Here is a 19,054-nt window from a genome sequence, read left to right as displayed (position 1 = left end):
TGCAGCAGTGCACAACCCGAGGTACAAAAATAATGTACTTCATGCACATTCAAGCCATTTATAGTCAATGGCACTCCGAGGTACCTCCTAGCGGGCGTTGCAGCAGTGCACAACCCGAGGTACAAAAATAATGTACTTCATGCACATTCAAGCCATTTATAGTCAATGGCACTCCGAGGTACCTCCTAGCGGGCGTTGCAGCAGTGCACAACCCGAGGTACAAAAATAATGTACTTCATGCACATTCAAGCCATTTATAGTCAATGGCACTCCGAGGTACCTCCTAGCGGGCGTTGCAGCAGTGCACAACCCGAGGTACAAAAATAATGTACTTCATGCACATTCAAGCCATTTATAGTCAATGGCACTCCGAGGTACCTCCTAGCGGGCGTTGCAGCAGTGCACAACCCGAGGTACAAAAATAATGTACTTCATGCACATTCAAGCCATTTATAGTCAATGGCACTCCGAGGTACCTCCTAGCGGGCGTTGCAGCAGTGCACAACCCGAGGTACAAAAATAATGTACTTCATGCACATTCAAGCCATTTATAGTCAATGGCACTCCGAGGTACCTCCTAGCGGGCGTTGCAGCAGTGCACAACCCGAGGTACAAAAATAATGTACTTCATGCACATTCAAGCCATTTATAGTCAATGGCACTCCGAGGTACCTCCTAGCGGGCGTTGCAGCAGTGCACAACCCGAGGTACAAAAATAATGTACTTCATGCACATTCAAGCCATTTATAGTCAATGGCACTCCGAGGTACCTCCTAGCGGGCGTTGCAGCAGTGCACAACCCGAGGTACAAAAATAATGTACTTCATGCACATTCAAGCCATTTATAGTCAATGGCACTCCGAGGTACCTCCTAGCGGGCGTTGCAGCAGTGCACAACCCGAGGTACAAAAATAATGTACTTCATGCACATTCAAGCCATTTATAGTCAATGGCACTCCGAGGTACCTCCTAGCGGGCGTTGCAGCAGTGCACAACCCGAGGTACAAAAATAATGTACTTCATGCACATTCAAGCCATTTATAGTCAATGGCACTCCGAGGTACCTCCTAGCGGGCGTTGCAGTAGTTCACAGTTCATGGCCCCCGCAATAATGTGCATCACGCTGCCATGTAGTGATAAAAACTAGCTCATGCATTACTTTCTCCACCACACAGCAGCAAAGCACATGTTATTGTGGTACCTCATGTTGTGCTGCACAGCGCTGCAACGCCCGTCGGGAGGTGCCTCGGGGTCCCATTGAGAATGAGAGGCAATGCCAAGCACCAGGGCATGTAGTGTGCAGTATGGTGCAAACGCATTCACTAAACACATAGATCCCATCCGTTCAGCACAATGCTGCGGAGTTCTAGAATACACCCGAAACATGGAGGTTGCCTTTCCTGCCATTAGGTTCTTTTTTGTATTTGTCCTGACTGAAGCCCCTGACTGAGAAAAAGCATGCGGCCAGTGAAAGTGATGGAACGGTCAGAACTCCTTGTTCCAGGTCAGTGCCAGTCACTCGGCGTTCTCGGAAGAGGAAGATCAGCCTTCGTATTTCACGTACGGGAGGATTCCTTTAAGTCTTCGCAGCCTCGGATTGGACGCGATCGACATTGTTTCCTGATACTTTGTCGCCGTTGTTCGGCGGCTGCTTTTGCTTCGGCATCATTGCAGGGAAACCATCGACCGGGCGGTTGTTGTTTTTTTTTTTTTCTGCCTCGCGAGTCGTTATCGCCGAAGGATCGAAACGCCGCAACATTTGAGTCAAATAGAGAAAATGGAAATGTCTGCCCTCTGTAGAAGGAACGCTAAAAGGAAACAGAAAATAAAATACAAAGTATCTTCTTTTTCCCGCTTGGAAGTTGCGAGTCATAAAACGCACTTTGTCATTTTGATGTGTGACGCGAGATTCGCCGCTGTCAGCCGGGACGTCTCTATCCACTTTCCATTTCCTTAACTCCGGGCGCCCGAGTGACACCATTGGAGGGGTGACACTAATATGACTGACAATCATCTAATTGCCCCTGCCCCCTCCAACTTCAGGGATCACATTCTGGCACGTTTTACCTTCTTGATGAATTATATATTTTTGTCGTCTTTAGGGATGAGTGAGAGTTTTCATTCCCGCCAAAATTTGGGCAATAATTGGGAGATTTCAGTCAGATTTCGCCATTTTGATGAATTGCAGTCGGGAAGGTGAACAAAAAGCGGAAATCGGGCTAAAAATAAAAGATAACATTTAAAGAGCCCAATAAAAGATGAAATAAAAAAGCCGCTTTGGCTGCGATATTCACTTTCAATGCAGAGATTTCCCACTGCAGTTCTCTTTTTCTGCCACTAGATGTCCTCAGTCTGATGACCTGCTGGTGCTGTGGAGGTAACCAGGGTGGTATGCATGGATGCCTGTCTAGGAATGGCCATTGCTCCGCCCACCAAGACATTTTGATATTTGCATAACTTCTCCTAAGATCCAGCCCATTGCATTTATTAGGGCTGAGGGCTCTTTAAGAGGGAGTACTGAGGCAGGGTGCTGTGATGTTTCCAGGAAGCTATGTACAGCCCCCTTTCCGGCCCCTCCCACACGTCATGATCTACCTGCATTGCATAGAGAAGCTCAGATACCCAATGAGGACATCACTAGGACTAATATAAGGTGTGTACATTTCATGAGCATGTTGCTGGGAGGGTCCTTGAGGATCTTTGAGAATGAATTACTCCGCACCACAAGCAGCTACAGAGGTCAGTGAGGGATTGGTTTAACTGCCTCCGGGCCAGCCGTAGTAAAAAAACGGCCGGCCAGGAGCTCTACTTGTTTTCACCTCTCAGTAGCACGGAGCTGGGACCTGAGCAGTCTACGCAGACAACGACTCTGTTTGCAGTGTCCCCGCAGTGTACACAGCACATTTCACCAGAAGCAAAGCGCACAGATGTCAGCCAAGCCGGGCCTTGTCTACTTCATGGCGCAACACATGGAGCATGGAGGTGCACGCACCCAATCGGCTGTGACTGGGTAACCCGCCTCTAAAGGTAGAAATTGTGTAAAATATCTCTCTTCACAAATGTACACACACTGTACATTTTTTTCCTACCCCCTCCCCTAAAAATGGTGAGATCTAATATTTTTAGTCGCGATGCGCCCATTCACGTTCAAGTGTGGTTGTGGACTAAAGCAGGGCTCAAAATTTAAAGTCCTGAGCTACTAGCCAGGTCTTAAGAGTTACTCGCCACCAGTTGCCCCACCTAATTGAGCTCCGTTCTCTGCAGTAAGGTCTGCAGACCTTACTAATCCGTCCTTTCGAACGGGGCTCAGAACTGTCAGAGCTCCGGCCGCAAAGAACGGAGCCAGGAGAGGACAGCAAGGAGCGGCTGCTCTCATAGTCAGGTACGCGATCCGTGTTTGCGTGCCTGACTGAATTTCCACTCGCCCTCTCTTTATTTCCACTCGCCAAATGCGAGCGGGCGAGTGGAGATTTTGAGCCCTGGACTAAAGCATTGTGTGCAAGGCAACCCATTCATTATGAACTAGCTGCCATGTAGATATGGTCAGGTGAGAGGCTTCCTCAGGGGTGGAGAGATCCCGCCCATTGATTGAGTCTCCTCAGGGGCGTGGCACATGGGTCATTAAAAGAGGCAGGGAGGGGCTTACTTGATGCTGAAGTATCCAAGGCATCTTAAAAGCTACCCACCAGACTCCACCTATAACTAAACTATAGCTTTTTGGTGGAGTGGTCCTTAAAGTTAATCTTAGCTAAATCCCTTGTTGCGTATAAGACGGATTTTGGGGCCATTTCTTGCTGCTGCTGCTTCACGCACTATGGCTCCCCTGGGACATTGTTTTCAGAGATGACTGTATCATATGAAGAGTCACAATCACTCAATGAATAATATGAGATGTGAATGTTTGCATGCAAAGCCCGTCTATTGGGCTGGAAATGTTCGGCCCACCCCCTTCTGTTCTGTTAAGCCAGCACCATGTGATGCGCAATGTGTATGGAGGAGGGTGTCATGTGACAAACATGCTCAAAAAAATGCTCATATTACATCACCCTGTATGGGTAACTTGGCCACCCTGCGCTCAAGGAACTACAGGTCCCAACATGGCTTTCTGGGAGTTGTAGTTCCACCACAGCTGTAGTCCCTCCAGTCTGATGCTGAATTAGCCATTGGACCTCCCGGGGGGGGATCCTTCGATGGTCCTGAACAGTGGTCAACATGTCTGACACCAGTGAAATGGGTACAAAATACTGGGCATGGTTGGTTCTAAATGTCTCTTTTACACATCGCTGGACATCTTTGTGTCATTTTTTTTAAAAGCAAAATATTTTTTGCCTTTTTTTCCCATCATTTGTCCCTTCTCCTCCCTGGTGATCTCATGCAGCCTCGTCGCAGCCACTTCCTGTCTACGGTGTTGGCTACATGACATTTCTCAGGGCGGGATTCCTGATGGTGACAACAGTGGGCAATGTGCATTGAAATGGACACTTGTAGCGACAGGATGACAACACAGGAGCACGGTTGGGAGAGAGGGACAGAGCGTTGTCACCCTATAACTGGAAATGCCTGGACAAGGACCATCATGGCGGGATCACCGGGGACTATTGTAATGAAGGATGAGCATGTTGAAAGTTTATATGAGAATTCAGTGATTTTTGCTTATTTTAATCCCAAATATTTGTAACATTTAAAGGAAACCCAACTAAGTTTGATTGGTGTGCGTATTCCAGGGGGAAAAAATTGGGGCTTTTCAAAATGCCAAGTACCTGGCTGTCATACGTATCCAATATCATCACTACACTGTGTCACTGATGACAAGCAAGCCGATTGGAGGCTTTGGTTTCATACCAATTCTGCTGATCAAAAAAGCCAATCGATCAAAATGTAATTTAATACAAATTTTGGGGGGTGCTCCATTTCAAAATGCCAATTCCCTGGCTGTCATGATTATCCAATACCATCCGGGCTTTGAGTCACCGACCAGAAACAAGGCGATTGGGAGCTTTTGGCTTCATTCCGATTCTTCCAATTGAAGAAGCCAATTGATCGAAATCTGATTTAATAAAGATTTGGGGGTGCTTCTTTGCAAAATGCCGTTCACCTGGTTGTCATACTTATCCAATACCATCCATACTTTGAGTCACCGACCAAAAAGAAAGCCAATTGGGGGCTTTGGCTTTATTCTGAATCATCCAATCAAAAAAAAAGCCAATTGATCGAAATGTGGAAAATTGGGGAAAGTGGGGGCTTGTCCCTCTTTCCTGTTAATTGATCGACATTTAAAAAATTGTTTAAAAAAAGGGGGGTCATCCCTCATTCCTGCCAGTTTGATTGAAACTTAAGAAATTGGGGTAAGTGGGGGGCTCGCCCTTTGTTCCTGCCAATTGATTGAAATGTGGAAAATTGGGGTAAGTGGGGGCTTGTCCCTCTTTCCTGCCAATTGATCGAAATGTAAAAAATTGGGGTAAGTGGGGGCTTGTCCCTCTTTCCTGCCAATTGATCGAAATGTAAAAAATTGGGATAAGTGGGGGGCTGGTCCTTCCTTCCTGCCAATTGATCGAAATGTAAAACATTGGGGTAAGTGGGGGGCTGGTCCTTCCTTCCTGACAACTGATCGAAATGTGAACAAATGGGGAAAGTAGGGGCTCATCCCTCTTTCCTGCCGATTAATCAAAATTTGAAATATTGGGGTAAGTGGGGGCTTGTCCCTCTTTCTTAACAATTGATCGAAATGTGAAAAACAAATTGGGGAAAGTGGGGGCTGGTCCCTCCTTCCTGACAACTGATCGAAATGTGAACAATTGGGGAAAGTAGGGGCTCATCCCTCTTTCTTAACAATTGATCGAAATGTGAAAAATTGGGGCAAGTGGGGGGCTAGTCCTTAGTTCCTGGCAACTGATTGAAATGTAAATATTAGGGATAGCGGGGGCTTGTCCCAATTTCCTGCCCTTTGGAAAGTTGGGCAGCAGCGGTGCCCCCTGTGTCAGTCTCGGCTTGACCACGGTTAACAACCGGCAATGCCTACAGGCAGCGGTTTAACCTTTCAGCTGCTGGCTGGGCCGTTGCTGCCCCCCGGTGGGAGAGAACGGGTTAAAAGAGCAGTGTCACCGCGTGATGAGCTCGCTGCATTTCTGCTGCATGAAGCAGCCAGCGAACTGATCGTTCCCGTGCCTCTCGGCGCTCTCTCTCGCCGCTGCTGCTCCCTCCTCTTCTTCTTCTTCGCTGTCTCTCTCTGTCTCTCTCTCTCCAGCACTCCAGGGCTCAGCTGCGCTCCAACTTTGTCTCTCTCTCTCTTCCCCCCTTTGCCATCTCATCCTCTCTCAGAAATTCTCTCCTTCATCCAGCTCCTCCCCTGTCTGCTCGCTCCTACATCAAATTCCCGAGCGACAGCATCAGCTCTGCAAGAAGAATCCGCTTCTTTTTTCTTTTCCAATCCGCCCCCCCTGCCCCCCCCCCCCCCCCCACCCCGCACACTTCTCCCTTCCACTGGCTGCTCAGTCCAGTCTACGCACTCAGAAACTTCTATGGAGTTGAAGTGAGAGCACCCAAGGAGCTGTGGGCATGGGGGCTCTCCCGGAATGGGGGCTTTTGCCGCTTTTTGCCATCGCAGCTTTGATTTCGGATAGCCGAGGTGAGCTGACCTGCTCGTCCTGCCACCCTCACATCCGGCTGCAGGGCGCAGGTGCTGGGCGCATGATGAAGAGGATGCAGGAAGAAGCCTTGAGCGACTGGGGGCAGGCTTGGGGGTACACCAGGCATGGCCAGTCGGGAAATGCCAACCGGCCAGGCGACGATCAGGACCTCTTGGCTGCAAGACCGGAGACCGGCGATGGGTACGAAGGTGCCGGTGACCGGTTAGCGGATGCCAGCTTTGTGGGCACTGGGAGTGAGCAGGACATGAGTAAAGGACAGGAGGAATACTTGGACAGCGATGCCACCGGCAGACACGGACAGTTTGGAAGCGATGAAAGAAGCGGGCAGTTTGCTGGCACCGCTGGGGATTGGGGCGACAGGACCGATCCGTTTGAGGTCTTTCGGGTGGAAGAGTTAAAGTTGAGCAGCACCACCTTCGCGCTGACCGGAGATTCGGCTCACAATCAAGCCATGGTCCACTGGTCCGGGCACAACAGCAGCGTGAGTACCCACTGCCATCTCTTTATAGCCGAGCGTCTCTGTACCCTCCTCACTCGGCGCCCCTGATTGAATGATATATCTTGGGTAATCGGTGACTGGGCAACGCCAGGTCGTGCCAATAATGCTTATCAGAGCTATAGTGGCACGGAGTACCATCAGACATGGAATGTTGCTGCTTGTGCCAATGAGGTGTAACTGTCATAGAGCACAACTCAATATCTCTTCTATCCCCTGTGGCTGGGCAATGCCCATTCATGTCTCTATGAGTGCTGCCAGTGTGTCATACTGATGTACACTGTGGCCGAGCATTACCCACCAATGTGTATATTGTGTGCTTTACAGGTGCAAATTATATTCTGAGTGGTTGCTGTCTATCTATCTATCTATCTATCTATCTATCTATCTATCTATCTATCTATCTATGTCTAGTATATATTTCTCCCTCTTCTCTCTCTCTCTCTCTCTCTCTCTCTCTCTATCTATCTCTGTCTGGTATCTATTTCTCTTTCTCTTTCTTGTTCCCAGTCTTGATATCTCTTTCTCCCTTAATCTTTATTGATATCCATCTATCTATCCATCTATCTATCTATCCATGTCTATGTCTATCCGTCTAATCATTCTGTGATAACGTATATCACGCTTGCCTGATATACAACAGTAATTATGTAATTCATAGATACCTACTGCTATATACCAATGTCACGGTTGCCTTTATAGCTTTCATACAGTCTATCTATCTATCTATCTATCTATCTATCTATCTATCTATCTATCTATCTCCTGTACATTGATCATTAATATCACTCAATGTAAACACTTATATTGAGTGTTTAACCCTCTCCTCTATGTGACCTTACTATTCTATAGACATTGGCGATGATTATCTTCTATACACTGATATGAAGTATCCGTACATTGAATACCGCGTTCCAGCCCTGTAATATGATTTGGTAGTCCCGGTTCTTCCTATGTACAGAGTAACCAGGGATCTGTCACATAGTGGGATGATACGTTACCTCCACCAAAGACTAGTGTGGCTGGCTGTTATCTCATACAGAGAGTCATTGAGTATTATACAGAGCAGCCTTTTTTCTGGAAATAATTGCTGGATCTTCCCAAACCGCTGCTACAAATGTCTATTTACAGGTCATCGTGGTCCGTTAGTGTGATCAGTAAGGGATACGGAATGTGGTGTATGTAGCATCATTGACTCCCAGAACGGCTCATTTGTTAACCCTCCCGTCCTGTGTACAACTTTACTGTTTAACTCTAGTGTTCCTGGTGGTCAGTATAAGTGGTCAGTAAAGTGCCCTTTTATACTGGTGGTCAGTTGGGGAAATGCCCCTCTTACACGTGGGGTCAGTGCTACTATACATTGATGGTCAGTATAAAAGTGCCCCTTGATGGTCAGTAAGAGAGGTGCCCTTTCTCATTGGCAGTCAGTGTGGAAATGCTCCTTTACATTGGTGGTCAGTGGGGAAATGCTCCTTTACATTGGTGGTCAGTGAGGAAATGCCCCTTTACATTGGTGGTCAGTGGGGAAATGCTCCTTTTCATTGGTGGTCAGTGGGGAAATGCTCCTTTACATTGGTGGTCTGTGGGGAAATGCCCCTTTACATTGGTGGTCAGTGGGGAAATGCCCCTCTTACACGTGGGGTCAGTGCTACTATACATTGATGGTCAGTATAAAAGTGCCCCTTGATGGTCAGTAAGAGAGATGCCCTCTTACAATGGCAGTCAGTGGGGAAATGCCCCTTTACATTGGTGGTCAGTGGGGAAATGCTCCTTTAATTGGTGGTCAGTGGGGAAATGCTCCTTTACATTGGGGGTCAGTGGGGAAATGCCCCTCTTACACTTGGGGTCAATGCTCCTATACATTAGTGGTCAGTGTAAAGGTGCCCCTGAATGGTTAGTAGGAGAAGTGCCCTCTTACCTTGGCAGTCAGCATGGAAATGCCCCTTTACTTGAGTGGTCAGTGGGGAAATGCCCCTCTTACACTTGGGGTCAATGCTACTATACATCAGTGATCACTATAATGATGGTCAATAGGAGATGTGTACTCTTACATTGGTGGTCAGTGGGGAAATGCCCCCTTCACATTGGAGGTCAGTGGGGAAATGCCCTATCACATTGGGGGTCAGTGAGGAAATGCCCCACTTGCACTTTGAGTCAGTGCTCCTATCAATTGATGGTCAGTGTTAAAGTGTCCCTTTACATCAGAGGATAAGCTTCCCTTTACAATGATGGTCATTGGAGAGTTGCCCTATTACATTAGCAATCAGTGCAGGGCATACCCTGTTAGGCTCGTGGCCAGTGTAATGCCTCATCCTGATGACATTTGGACCGGAACTGTGCAAAGCACCATCATGTTGGAAATCAATCCACTACTGCTCACTGCTCAAGGAGCCCCTAGCAATCTCAGGAGGAGCCCCTAGAAATCTCTGGAGGAGCCCCTAGAAATCTCTGGAGGAGCCCCTAGATATCTAAGGAGGAGCCCCAATAAATCTCAGGAGGAGACCCTAGCAATCTCAGGAGGAGACCCTAGCAATCTCAGGAGGAGACCCTAGCAATCTCTGAAGGAGCCCCTAGAAATCTCTGGAGGAGCCCCCAGAAATCTCTGGAGGAGCCCCCAGAAATCTCTGGTGGAGCCCCTAGAAATCTCTGGAGGAGCCCCTAGAAATCTAAGGAGGAGCCCCTAGCAATCTCAGGAGGAGCCCCTAGCAATCTCAGGAGGAGCCCCTAGCAATCTCAGGAGGAGCCCATTGCAATCTCAGGAGGAGCCCCTAGCAATCTCAGGAGGAGCCCCTATAAATCTCTGGAAGAGCCCCTAATAATCTTTGTAGGAACCCCTAACATTTTCTGGAGGAACCCCTAGTAATCTCTGGTGGAGCACCTATAAATCTCTGGAGGAGCACCTATTAATCTCTGGAGGAGCCCCTAGCAATCTCAGGAGGGGCCCCTAGCAATCTCAGGAGGAGTCCCTATAAATATCTAGAGGAGCCCCTGGTAATCTCTGGTGGAAGCCAAGGGCTCCGGTGAACCTTGGTTGAGAAAGACTCATAGAGGGTTTAATTCAGCACATACTGTCCTTATAGTGCCGATGGTTATTGTGTTCTTTTTGGGATAACTTGATGAACATTGCCTGTTATCTAGTAGGACTATCTCCCTATTCTACAGAACCTCCACGACCTCCCTTAGAATAAATGAAAGTGTAAATGATCTGTTTGGATGTTGATAATCTCTTTTTTGAACATTTTCTAAAAAAAAAAAATGTCGTGTTCCTTTTTTCCCCCCCCATGTACTGAAGCTCGACATGTAATGTTATTACCGTGTTGTCTCTGGAACGTTACCGTGTGTGAAGCATTATGTATAACCTCCCCTAGACATGTAATTATGATTCACGACCTCTAACGAGGGATGTATAAATGACGTCTCTGGATACTGTGCATCACCGATCATTATATAGAGAGTGTCTTGGGTCAGTAAGGCTTCTCTGATGTCTCTGCATGGTACATATTGTTATATTGTTTTACTGAGCGTCTCGGGTTATAGACACAAATCCAATTTAATATTTAGCCGTATCCAATCGATTATTGTATCCCGCGGTTGTAGGAATTTAAGACGGTTCTAAGCTGAAAGGTTGCACTATAACCAAGCATTAGGAAGAAAGGAAAGAGTAAGGGTCGACTGTCTCCGATTGCACGGCTTTAGGTTTGTGTCATGTGACCCGATGCCATGGCAGACATGCACTGGGGCATTGACGCCATCAGAATGCTAATCCAAAGTGGATGATGACTCTGCTGGCATAAGTGCCACAATGCAGGTCATGTGATCCGGTGATGGGTGTATGTCAAGCGAGCCAGGACCATTGCTCCACTAGATATCACCATTTATTAGACATGTGCGATTCGTTTCGTTACGAATCGAAATTCGTACAAATTTTCCTGAAATTCGTAGATTTGGAAGCATATGAAATCCGAATGGCAGTTTCCGAATTATATCCGAAATACGAAATTCCGTTAACGAATTTCGGATCCGAATTTCTTTGAAACAGGAACTAATATTACCCCTGTAAATGAGGTTGAACAACATGACAAGATTTTTTTTAAAATCCGAAATACGGATCCGCGGCTGCTGAGAGTTGCATTACAATACACAGGCAGGAAATACGAAATTCTGTTATATATTGAAGTTAAAAAGCAAAGTACATTTATATTGGAGTTGATGGTAGTTTTTTTTTTATCCGAAATACGAAATTTGGATCCGGAATCTGTTAACGGTTAAAAAAACAACTACCACATCGACTCCAATATTAACAAAGGTATTTTTGCTTTTTAACTTCATCATAACGAATGTTCGTACAGTTACGAAAATGTGCCGAAACTAACGAAAATCCGTATTTCGTACGAATCCGAATTGAGTTTCGGATACGAATTGCGAAATACGAAATAACGGATATTCCAAAACGAAACAAATTTTTTGACGGCGCACAAGTCTACCATGTATCATGGGAAAGCATTGGGGAAGTCTCGTGTATTTTCAGTGACATATTTCGAATTTGTAGATTAAAGTTGCAATACGGGCTAATGAAATATAAGAAGTATGTGTATTCTTATTACCGAAAGTTTGGTGTTCTTAGTAGATATTGTTTTCCAGATCTGTACAGTAAATCTGCAGGAAACTACTTCTGCACCTCGCCTCTGTGTAGAGATGTCCTGCAATAAAGACCGGTCAATGCTGCTATCTCTCCTTGTGCAGGGTGACTGGTCTTGTCTCCGCCCCCTCCTATAATAGAGACCAGTCACTGCTGCTCTCTCTCTCTTTCCTTGTGCAGGGTGACTGGTCTTGACTCAGCCCCCTCCTGTAATAAAGACTGGTCACTGCTGCTCTCTCTCCTTATGCAGAGTGACTGGTCTTGTCTCCGCCCCCTCCTGTAATAAAGACCGCTCACTGCTGCTCTCCTTATACAGAGTGACTGGTCTTGTCTCCGCCCCCTTCCTGTAATAAAGACCGGTCACTAATGCTCTCTCTCTTTCCTTGTGCAGAGTGACTGGTCTTGGCTCAGCCACCTCCTGTAATAAAGACTGGTCACTGCTGCGCTCTCTCTCTCCTTGTGCAGGGTGACTGGGCTTGTCTCCGCCGCCACCTGTAGTTTTCTGCAGGCAGCCTCGAGTGGGTGGGGCCTACCGGGTCCCTCCCACAACTCTGCTTAGTAGCTCAGCACAATGACTTTGCTCCTCTCTTAACAGATGTTGAGATAAATATATCAGCCACACAGGGAGTGCATAGTTTTTAATGGGTCAGCCGACTCATAGACTTCCACTGTGAGCTTTATGTTTGCCATAACCTACACCGGACTGTAAACAGGCCTACAACCTATGCTACTTCCATACTTTCAGTGCTTTTTGGGCAGGAAAGAAACATCTTTAAAGCTGAACTCCAGCCTTACCTGTTTTTTCCACACCTGTACCAAGTCCTCTCCTGTGTTGAAACTGATTGCTCTCAATTCCCTCAAACTTGCATCTCCACAATAAAAACCTTCGAACTTGCAGCAGCTATCCTGAGCTCGCCTTCAGCTTTCTCTGCCATCATGAAGGATCGGCCGAAGCTACGGCCAGATCGTTCGGCAGCTTTGTGAATAGACCCCTTTGTTTCCAAGCATTAGATCAAAAGAACACATCCCTGGCATCCCTTTAGACGTGCATGCTCCAGCAACTGATCAGAAGACTGCACATCTTAGTGTCCAGCAGGGAAGAGCTTGCATGTCTAAAGGGATGCTGGTGATGTGCTCTTTCATATTTAACTCTTGAAAGAAGATTCTAGGCAGGGTGCTCTGATTTTTACAGGAGCCTGCTGGCCCCTCCCACCGAACCTTGGAGCGAAGATCAGCAGATAGACCCAGTGATGATGTCACTGGGTCATAAAATAAGTATTTCTTGAAAACGGAATTATTTGATTAAAAGTGTTTAATTGCATGCTGATTAGGTAGGCCAGGAGGGGGGTGGGCAGGGGGCATGCAGAGCAAGGGAAGGTATTACATGTGAACACTTCAGCTTCAGCAAGGCACATCCGTGTCTCCCCTCCGGCTCTGCTGCCATCCTTTCATGTAGAATAACAAAGACCATTAATACTTTGTGCACAAAAGACACATTTTCATCCATTTGCAGCCGGCTACATAAGCAAGCGGGGCAATGAAGAACGCTGCAAAAACACAAATCACCTAAATAGTGCTTCTGTTTCCATCTTTCTGGAGTTAGAAGGTGAAGATAAATATTGGTCTGGCTGCAGCAACATCACAGCGTTTCCTCTATACTACTGCGTGCACAATAGAGGAGGGACTCCTACCCTACCTTCAGGCATCACAAGGTGGTGGGACATCCAGTCACAATATGGATCTTTCCTTAAACATGGCCCTTCAAGTTCAGGTCATCTCAGGGGCAAAAACAGCCACCCACCAAGAGAATCCAAGCCAACCAATTGGTACCTCCCAGGGATGGAGTTGGCTAGGGGTGTCCGGAGAGGTTGGGGGTGAGTTCAGTCATAATCTTGGAACAATCCAACTGGGACCAGCCAAAGGTCATCTTACATCTGTGGGCACCTTTGCAGAATGCTATGAGCAAGGCAAGGTACACTTAAAAGGTAAAGAGCATCTGTGTGGTCATATGTAGCATAGCCAAGGCTCACAACCAGTGCTAAAGGTTTGCTTAAGTAGCCACCTAGAGTACAACAGCCAGTTCTGCAATGGTTGTCAGTTGTAGTCTTTTAAACTGTTAATATCTCCATTTACCTTGGTGGCCACCTGCAAGGTCCCCTTTACATTAGTGGTCACTAGCAAAGCCTTCTTACCTTGGTGACCAGCTGTAAGGTACCCTTCACATTAGTGGTCAGTGGCAAAGCTCTCTTACCTTGGTGGTTACTGGTCATTGGCAAAGCAATCTTAGCATTGACGGCTAGTGGCAAAGCCCCTTTAACACTGGAGGAGAGCAGAAAGGAGCCTGTATATTGGCATCAGCAGCAAAGCACCCTCTACATTTGTGGACAGCAGCAAAATTCCCTTTACATTCTTGGCCAGTGGGAATGCCTCATTGACTTTGTTGGCCAAGGAAACAAATAGAGTTATTATAAGGTTTTCTTCTTTCACATGATTGGGTATTCTTTGCAAACTGATTTTTCACCACATTCACTAAGCCAAGGGAAACTTCCCCTGCAAAGTGAACAGATCTAATAGCCTTTAATAAGTCAACTGCAATGTATGTACAATGAGGACACCTAACCGGCACAACTATAGGAGGTTGTTGGACATCCCATTCCTAAACCATGGGTATTATTATGGACTTGGCCTCCCTATGTGACTATAACATCCTCCACTCTTCTGGGTAGACTTGCCACAAGATTTTGGAGGGTGTATTTTTGGTTTTTATGCCTTTTTGTGAGGTTAGGTACTGATGTTGGATGAGAAGACCTGACTTACAATTGGTGTTCCAGTTTATCCCAAAGGTGTCCAGTTGGGTTGAGGTCTTGGCTCTTTGAAGGACACTCAAGTTCCTCCACACCAAACTGGTCACATCATGTGTTTTTGGAGCTGGCCTTGTACACAGGGGACGGTCATGGTGGAACAGAAAAGGGCCTTCACCAAGTTATTACCACAAGGTTGGATGAGCTCAATCGTCTACAATGTCTTTGTATGCTGTAGTGTTAACACTACCCTTCACTGGACACATCTGATCTCCATCATTTGAAGGGATGTCCACATACTTTTGGTCATATAGGTAGGTGCGATGATCTGATGTCCACCTATTTTTGGTCATGTCCAGATAGCACATATGCCACTCAGTAGACTTATGAGTAGAATCTCTGTGTTTGGCTTTAATGGCTTACAGAGGCTTAGAGTATCCATCAACCCACTGATCCCACTGGAACAGCTTCCACTTGTTGGTGATTAAATAGCAGTGGAAAATCAGTAGTGTTCCTCACTATATCATAAGTAGAGCTGCACTGAGAATAAAACCTAGGCCCCATGTGAAGCATTGGTCATTTCCCTGTTCTGCCCTTGCGTGAATGTTGCTGTCAGCATGATTTACATTGCAGTCTGATTCAACTTTAATCAATAAAGCAGCACAAAGTGCACAGACAATGTGCAAAGCTCAGCATCCTATAGCGACTAGTTAAGATCTATGTCACAGTAGGAGATAGGCAATTTCTTAATACCTGTTATGTGAAAATGCTTTACTGAATAAGCCTGTTGGTCTGTGAGGGTGTCGGGCACCACATATCAGCTGTCTCAGGGGTAATGGTACTTATTGGCCACATTTCCCCTAATGGCTTTTAATATCTTTTCGTTCTTTTGGACTGAGAGGGGTTCTAGCAGTCAATAATCTTTATAGGGGACCTGTCAGAACAATGATATTGGAACTGCCACTGTCAAAATGAAACCTTCACTGGGAGAGATATGTAGGCCACCATTGCTGATTATCTTCTTATCAATCTATTTGCCTCGTTGTCTCTGAATTTGAGTCACTGAGAGACTGTAGAGTTTAGAGGTTGCCTACCCCTGCTATAGGAATTGTCTCAACAAGGATCTTTATGGTATGGCTAGTTGGCTACATTGATGTTGCTTAAATTCTCTCCCAGGACATCTGATCAGAAACTCAGTAAGGGTGGGGAAGAGTTTCTTGGCCACCCCTCATTGAAGTCCTCTACCCTTCCCTTATACCCATCCTTCCGCCCCGCCCTTCTCTTGTTCTGTCAATCAATAAAACTCACCGGCCTGGACTTCACAGAGACTGTTGAGTGCCGAGGTTGCCTATCCCTGCTATAGGAAGTGCCCAAACAAGAACCTTGCTGCTATGGCTACCATTGGAAGGTTTCCCATCACATATATCACATACACTGTAATGTTACAATGTAACAGGTGTATAGTTTTTAACTTGCTCTCCTTCTCTGTCTGGGTGTCACTAGGATATCTGGCCAGAAACTCGGTAAGGGTGGGGAAGAGTTTGTCGGCCACCCATCATTAGAGTCCGCCACCCTTTCCTTATACCCATCCCTCCACCAGTCCTCCTCTTGTACTGTCCATCACAGCCGCGGCAGATTCTTCCACCTTCTCCAAGTTTAATGGAACAGAACTCGGCGGCCTGGACTTTACAGAGACTTTACAGTGCCGAGGTTGCCTACCCCTGCTATAGGAAGTGCCCAAACAAGAACCTTCCTGGTATGGCTACATTGTTCTTATGGAAATTGTCCCCCATTGGAAGGTTTCCCATCACATGCACTGTAATGTTACAATGTAACAGCTGTAAAGTTTCAGAATCGCCCTCGTTCTCTGTCCTGGTGTCACCAGGATATCTGACCAGAAACTCGGTAAGGGTGGGGAAGAGTTTGTCGGCCACCCATCATTAGAATCTCTACCCTTCCCTTATACCCATTTCTCCACCAGTCCTCCTCTTGTACTGTCCATCACAACTGTGGCCAATTCTTCCACCGTCTTCAAAGTTTAATGGAACAGAACTCGGCGACCTGGACTTAACAGAGACTGTATAGTTCCGAGGTTGCCTACCTCTGCTATAGGAAGTGTCTGAACAAGAACCCTCCTGGTATGGCTACATTGTTCTTGTGTAAATTGTCCCCCATTGGAAGGTTTCCCATCAGATGCACTGTAATGTTACAATGTAACTACTGTAAAGTTTTTGACTTTTTCTCATTCTCTATCCGGGTGTCACCAGGATATCTGACCAGAAACTAGATAAGGGTGGGGAGGAATTTATTGGGAACCCCTACTGGAGTCCTCCACCCTTTCCTTCTACCCATCCCCCCACCCCGTCCTCCTCTTGTTCTGTCCATCACAGCCGGGGCCAATTCTTCCAGCTTCTCCAAAGTTTAATGGAACAGAACTCGGCGGCCTGGACTTCACAGATAATGAGATTTGCGCCCTGGAAATGGGGAGAATTATTCATGGTTTATGGAGCATGTACACAAAGGCGGAATAATACATTGCTCATAAATATGAAATACATGTAAAACAGGAGGCACACAACAAAGCATTTTTATTACAAACATTTTTACATCTGTGCAATCATTTATTTATAACGGCCGCTGACACATTGATGGAGTTTTGTGATCAGCAGTAAATATTTGTACATTTTGCATTTTTGGGGGGGATAATTATAGTTTTTTTGGTTTTATAGGAAAATGTCAATTGGACCCTGTTTTCTGTACTCTCTGCCCTTCGTTCAAACCCCAAGAGGCTCTACAAGGACCTGTTTTCACTTGGTAGGTCACAGCCTTTGGAGGCTTTGTCAACTTGATAACCTGGATAAAATAGGGGAGTGGGCAACTACATGGCAGAAGAGGTTTAATGTCGATAAATGCAAAGTAATGCACTTTGGGGTTAAAAATAGGCAAGCGGAATACACATTAATAAGAACTCCACTAGGGAAGTCAGAAATGGGAAAAGATTTGGGGGTCATTGTATACCACAGATTGAACATTAGCTTGCAATGCCAGGCTGCGGCAAACAAAGCGAGCAGAGTATTGTCTTGTATCAAAAAGGGAATGTACTGTAGAGACAAATTTATAATTTTGCCACTTTACAGAGCACTGGTTCATCCTCATCTGGAGTTTTGGTCACCAATCTACAGAAAGGATGTCCTTGAGCTGGAAAGAGTCCAGAGAAGGGCAACCAAACAAATCAAGGGGCTAGAGGACCAAAGCTATGAGACAAGGTTACTAAACTTAAACATGTTCACGCTGGAAGTGCGGACCTTAAATGAGAACTATGAGGTGAGTGCTTTTCAATGGGAGGGTGTCCCCTCCTTCCTTGTCCAGGTGTCACATGGTCTATCAAGAGCTAAAAGAGTATCAACAGTAATGGAGGAACATCTCCCCAAGTGTGAATGTTACAATGAATTGCTCCACAATACCTACAGCTACAGAAGTCACTGAGGGCTTCTTTTAAAGCTCTTCTACTGCTTATTAAGAAAATGTACATTTTTTGACTGTCCACAGGTTCAGTTTATGTTTGAATATGGCCTTATGTGCATTTGTCCTTTATCCCTAGTATTGTGGAACATTTTGACTGTTACCCACATTAAAGTTAAACGGGAGCCACATTACTCATTTCGGCAGGTGTCGAGCGGGAACCTTTCAGAGGTATCGCCTTTGCAGCTAAATAGCTTGTTAACGAGAGCCAATTTGAAGCGTGACTTGAATAATGTATATCTGGTGAAATAAGGGGCATGCCTAATTTACATGGTATCAAACATCTGTTTTGTGTTTGCCAAACGCGTTAGTCCTTAAATTAGTTTTTGCTCTCTTGTTGCTTATTTACAAAACCGGCACAGAGGGGATAAAAGTGCTCTGGCCTGCGGCGGCCGTTTAGTGCTCAAATTAAATCCCGCAACAGGAAAATAAGAAGCTCGCGATTCCACGGGAAATGATGGTAGTTATTCTTAAGAGGAACCGTACACGTTCCAGGAAATCGTGCCCATTTCCTTTTCTCTTTTCTCCCAATCACTTTTATTGCCCCCCCCCCCTCTCTCTCTGTGTTCCCCTCTTTTCTTTCTACAGTTGTCCCTTCCCTTACCCAGTACCGTGAGTATTGCTTGTCCCAATGTAGAGCCCTCCCTGCCTTCTGTTTGCCCCTTTAGCACTAGACAGGAAGTGACATAAGCACTATCTGCCCAACACTGAACAGCTCATAAACATGTCTGTTGGTTAATCTGGTCACTCAGGTTCCACAGGGAGGGGTTGGGCTTTAATAAGCCACTTCACCTCTTCTACCAGCAATATATCCCTCTGGACCAAAGTACATTTTACATTTCTGCTATGGGCCTGTTTATTTGGAAATAACTTTGTCATTACTTAAAATAAATAAGATATTTCATGTATTCATTCAAAAAATGTGTGATTACAAAAATTTTTTATATAT

General features: G+C 46.0%; 1 protein-coding gene across 1 annotated transcript in view; it reads left to right on the top strand.

Moving 5' to 3' along the window:
* Nucleotides 1-6,555: 6,555 nt before the first annotated feature.
* LOC108790375 (VPS10 domain-containing receptor SorCS1-like) overlaps nucleotides 6,556-19,054 on the top strand; it is a 475,033-nt gene continuing 462,534 nt past the window's right edge. Inside the window, exon 1 of the mRNA XM_018560623.1 lies at nucleotides 6,556-7,128. Within this exon, the coding sequence (XP_018416125.1) occupies nucleotides 6,556-7,128 (573 nt within the window). The remainder of the gene's footprint in view (nucleotides 7,129-19,054) is intronic.

The sequence above is a fragment of the Nanorana parkeri genome, unplaced genomic scaffold (genome assembly GCF_000935625.1).
Source record: "Nanorana parkeri isolate BGI_ZX_2015 unplaced genomic scaffold, ASM93562v1 scaffold469, whole genome shotgun sequence".
Taxonomy (NCBI): domain Eukaryota; kingdom Metazoa; phylum Chordata; class Amphibia; order Anura; family Dicroglossidae; genus Nanorana; species Nanorana parkeri.
This window is presented reverse-complemented; position numbering and strand designations above follow the sequence as displayed.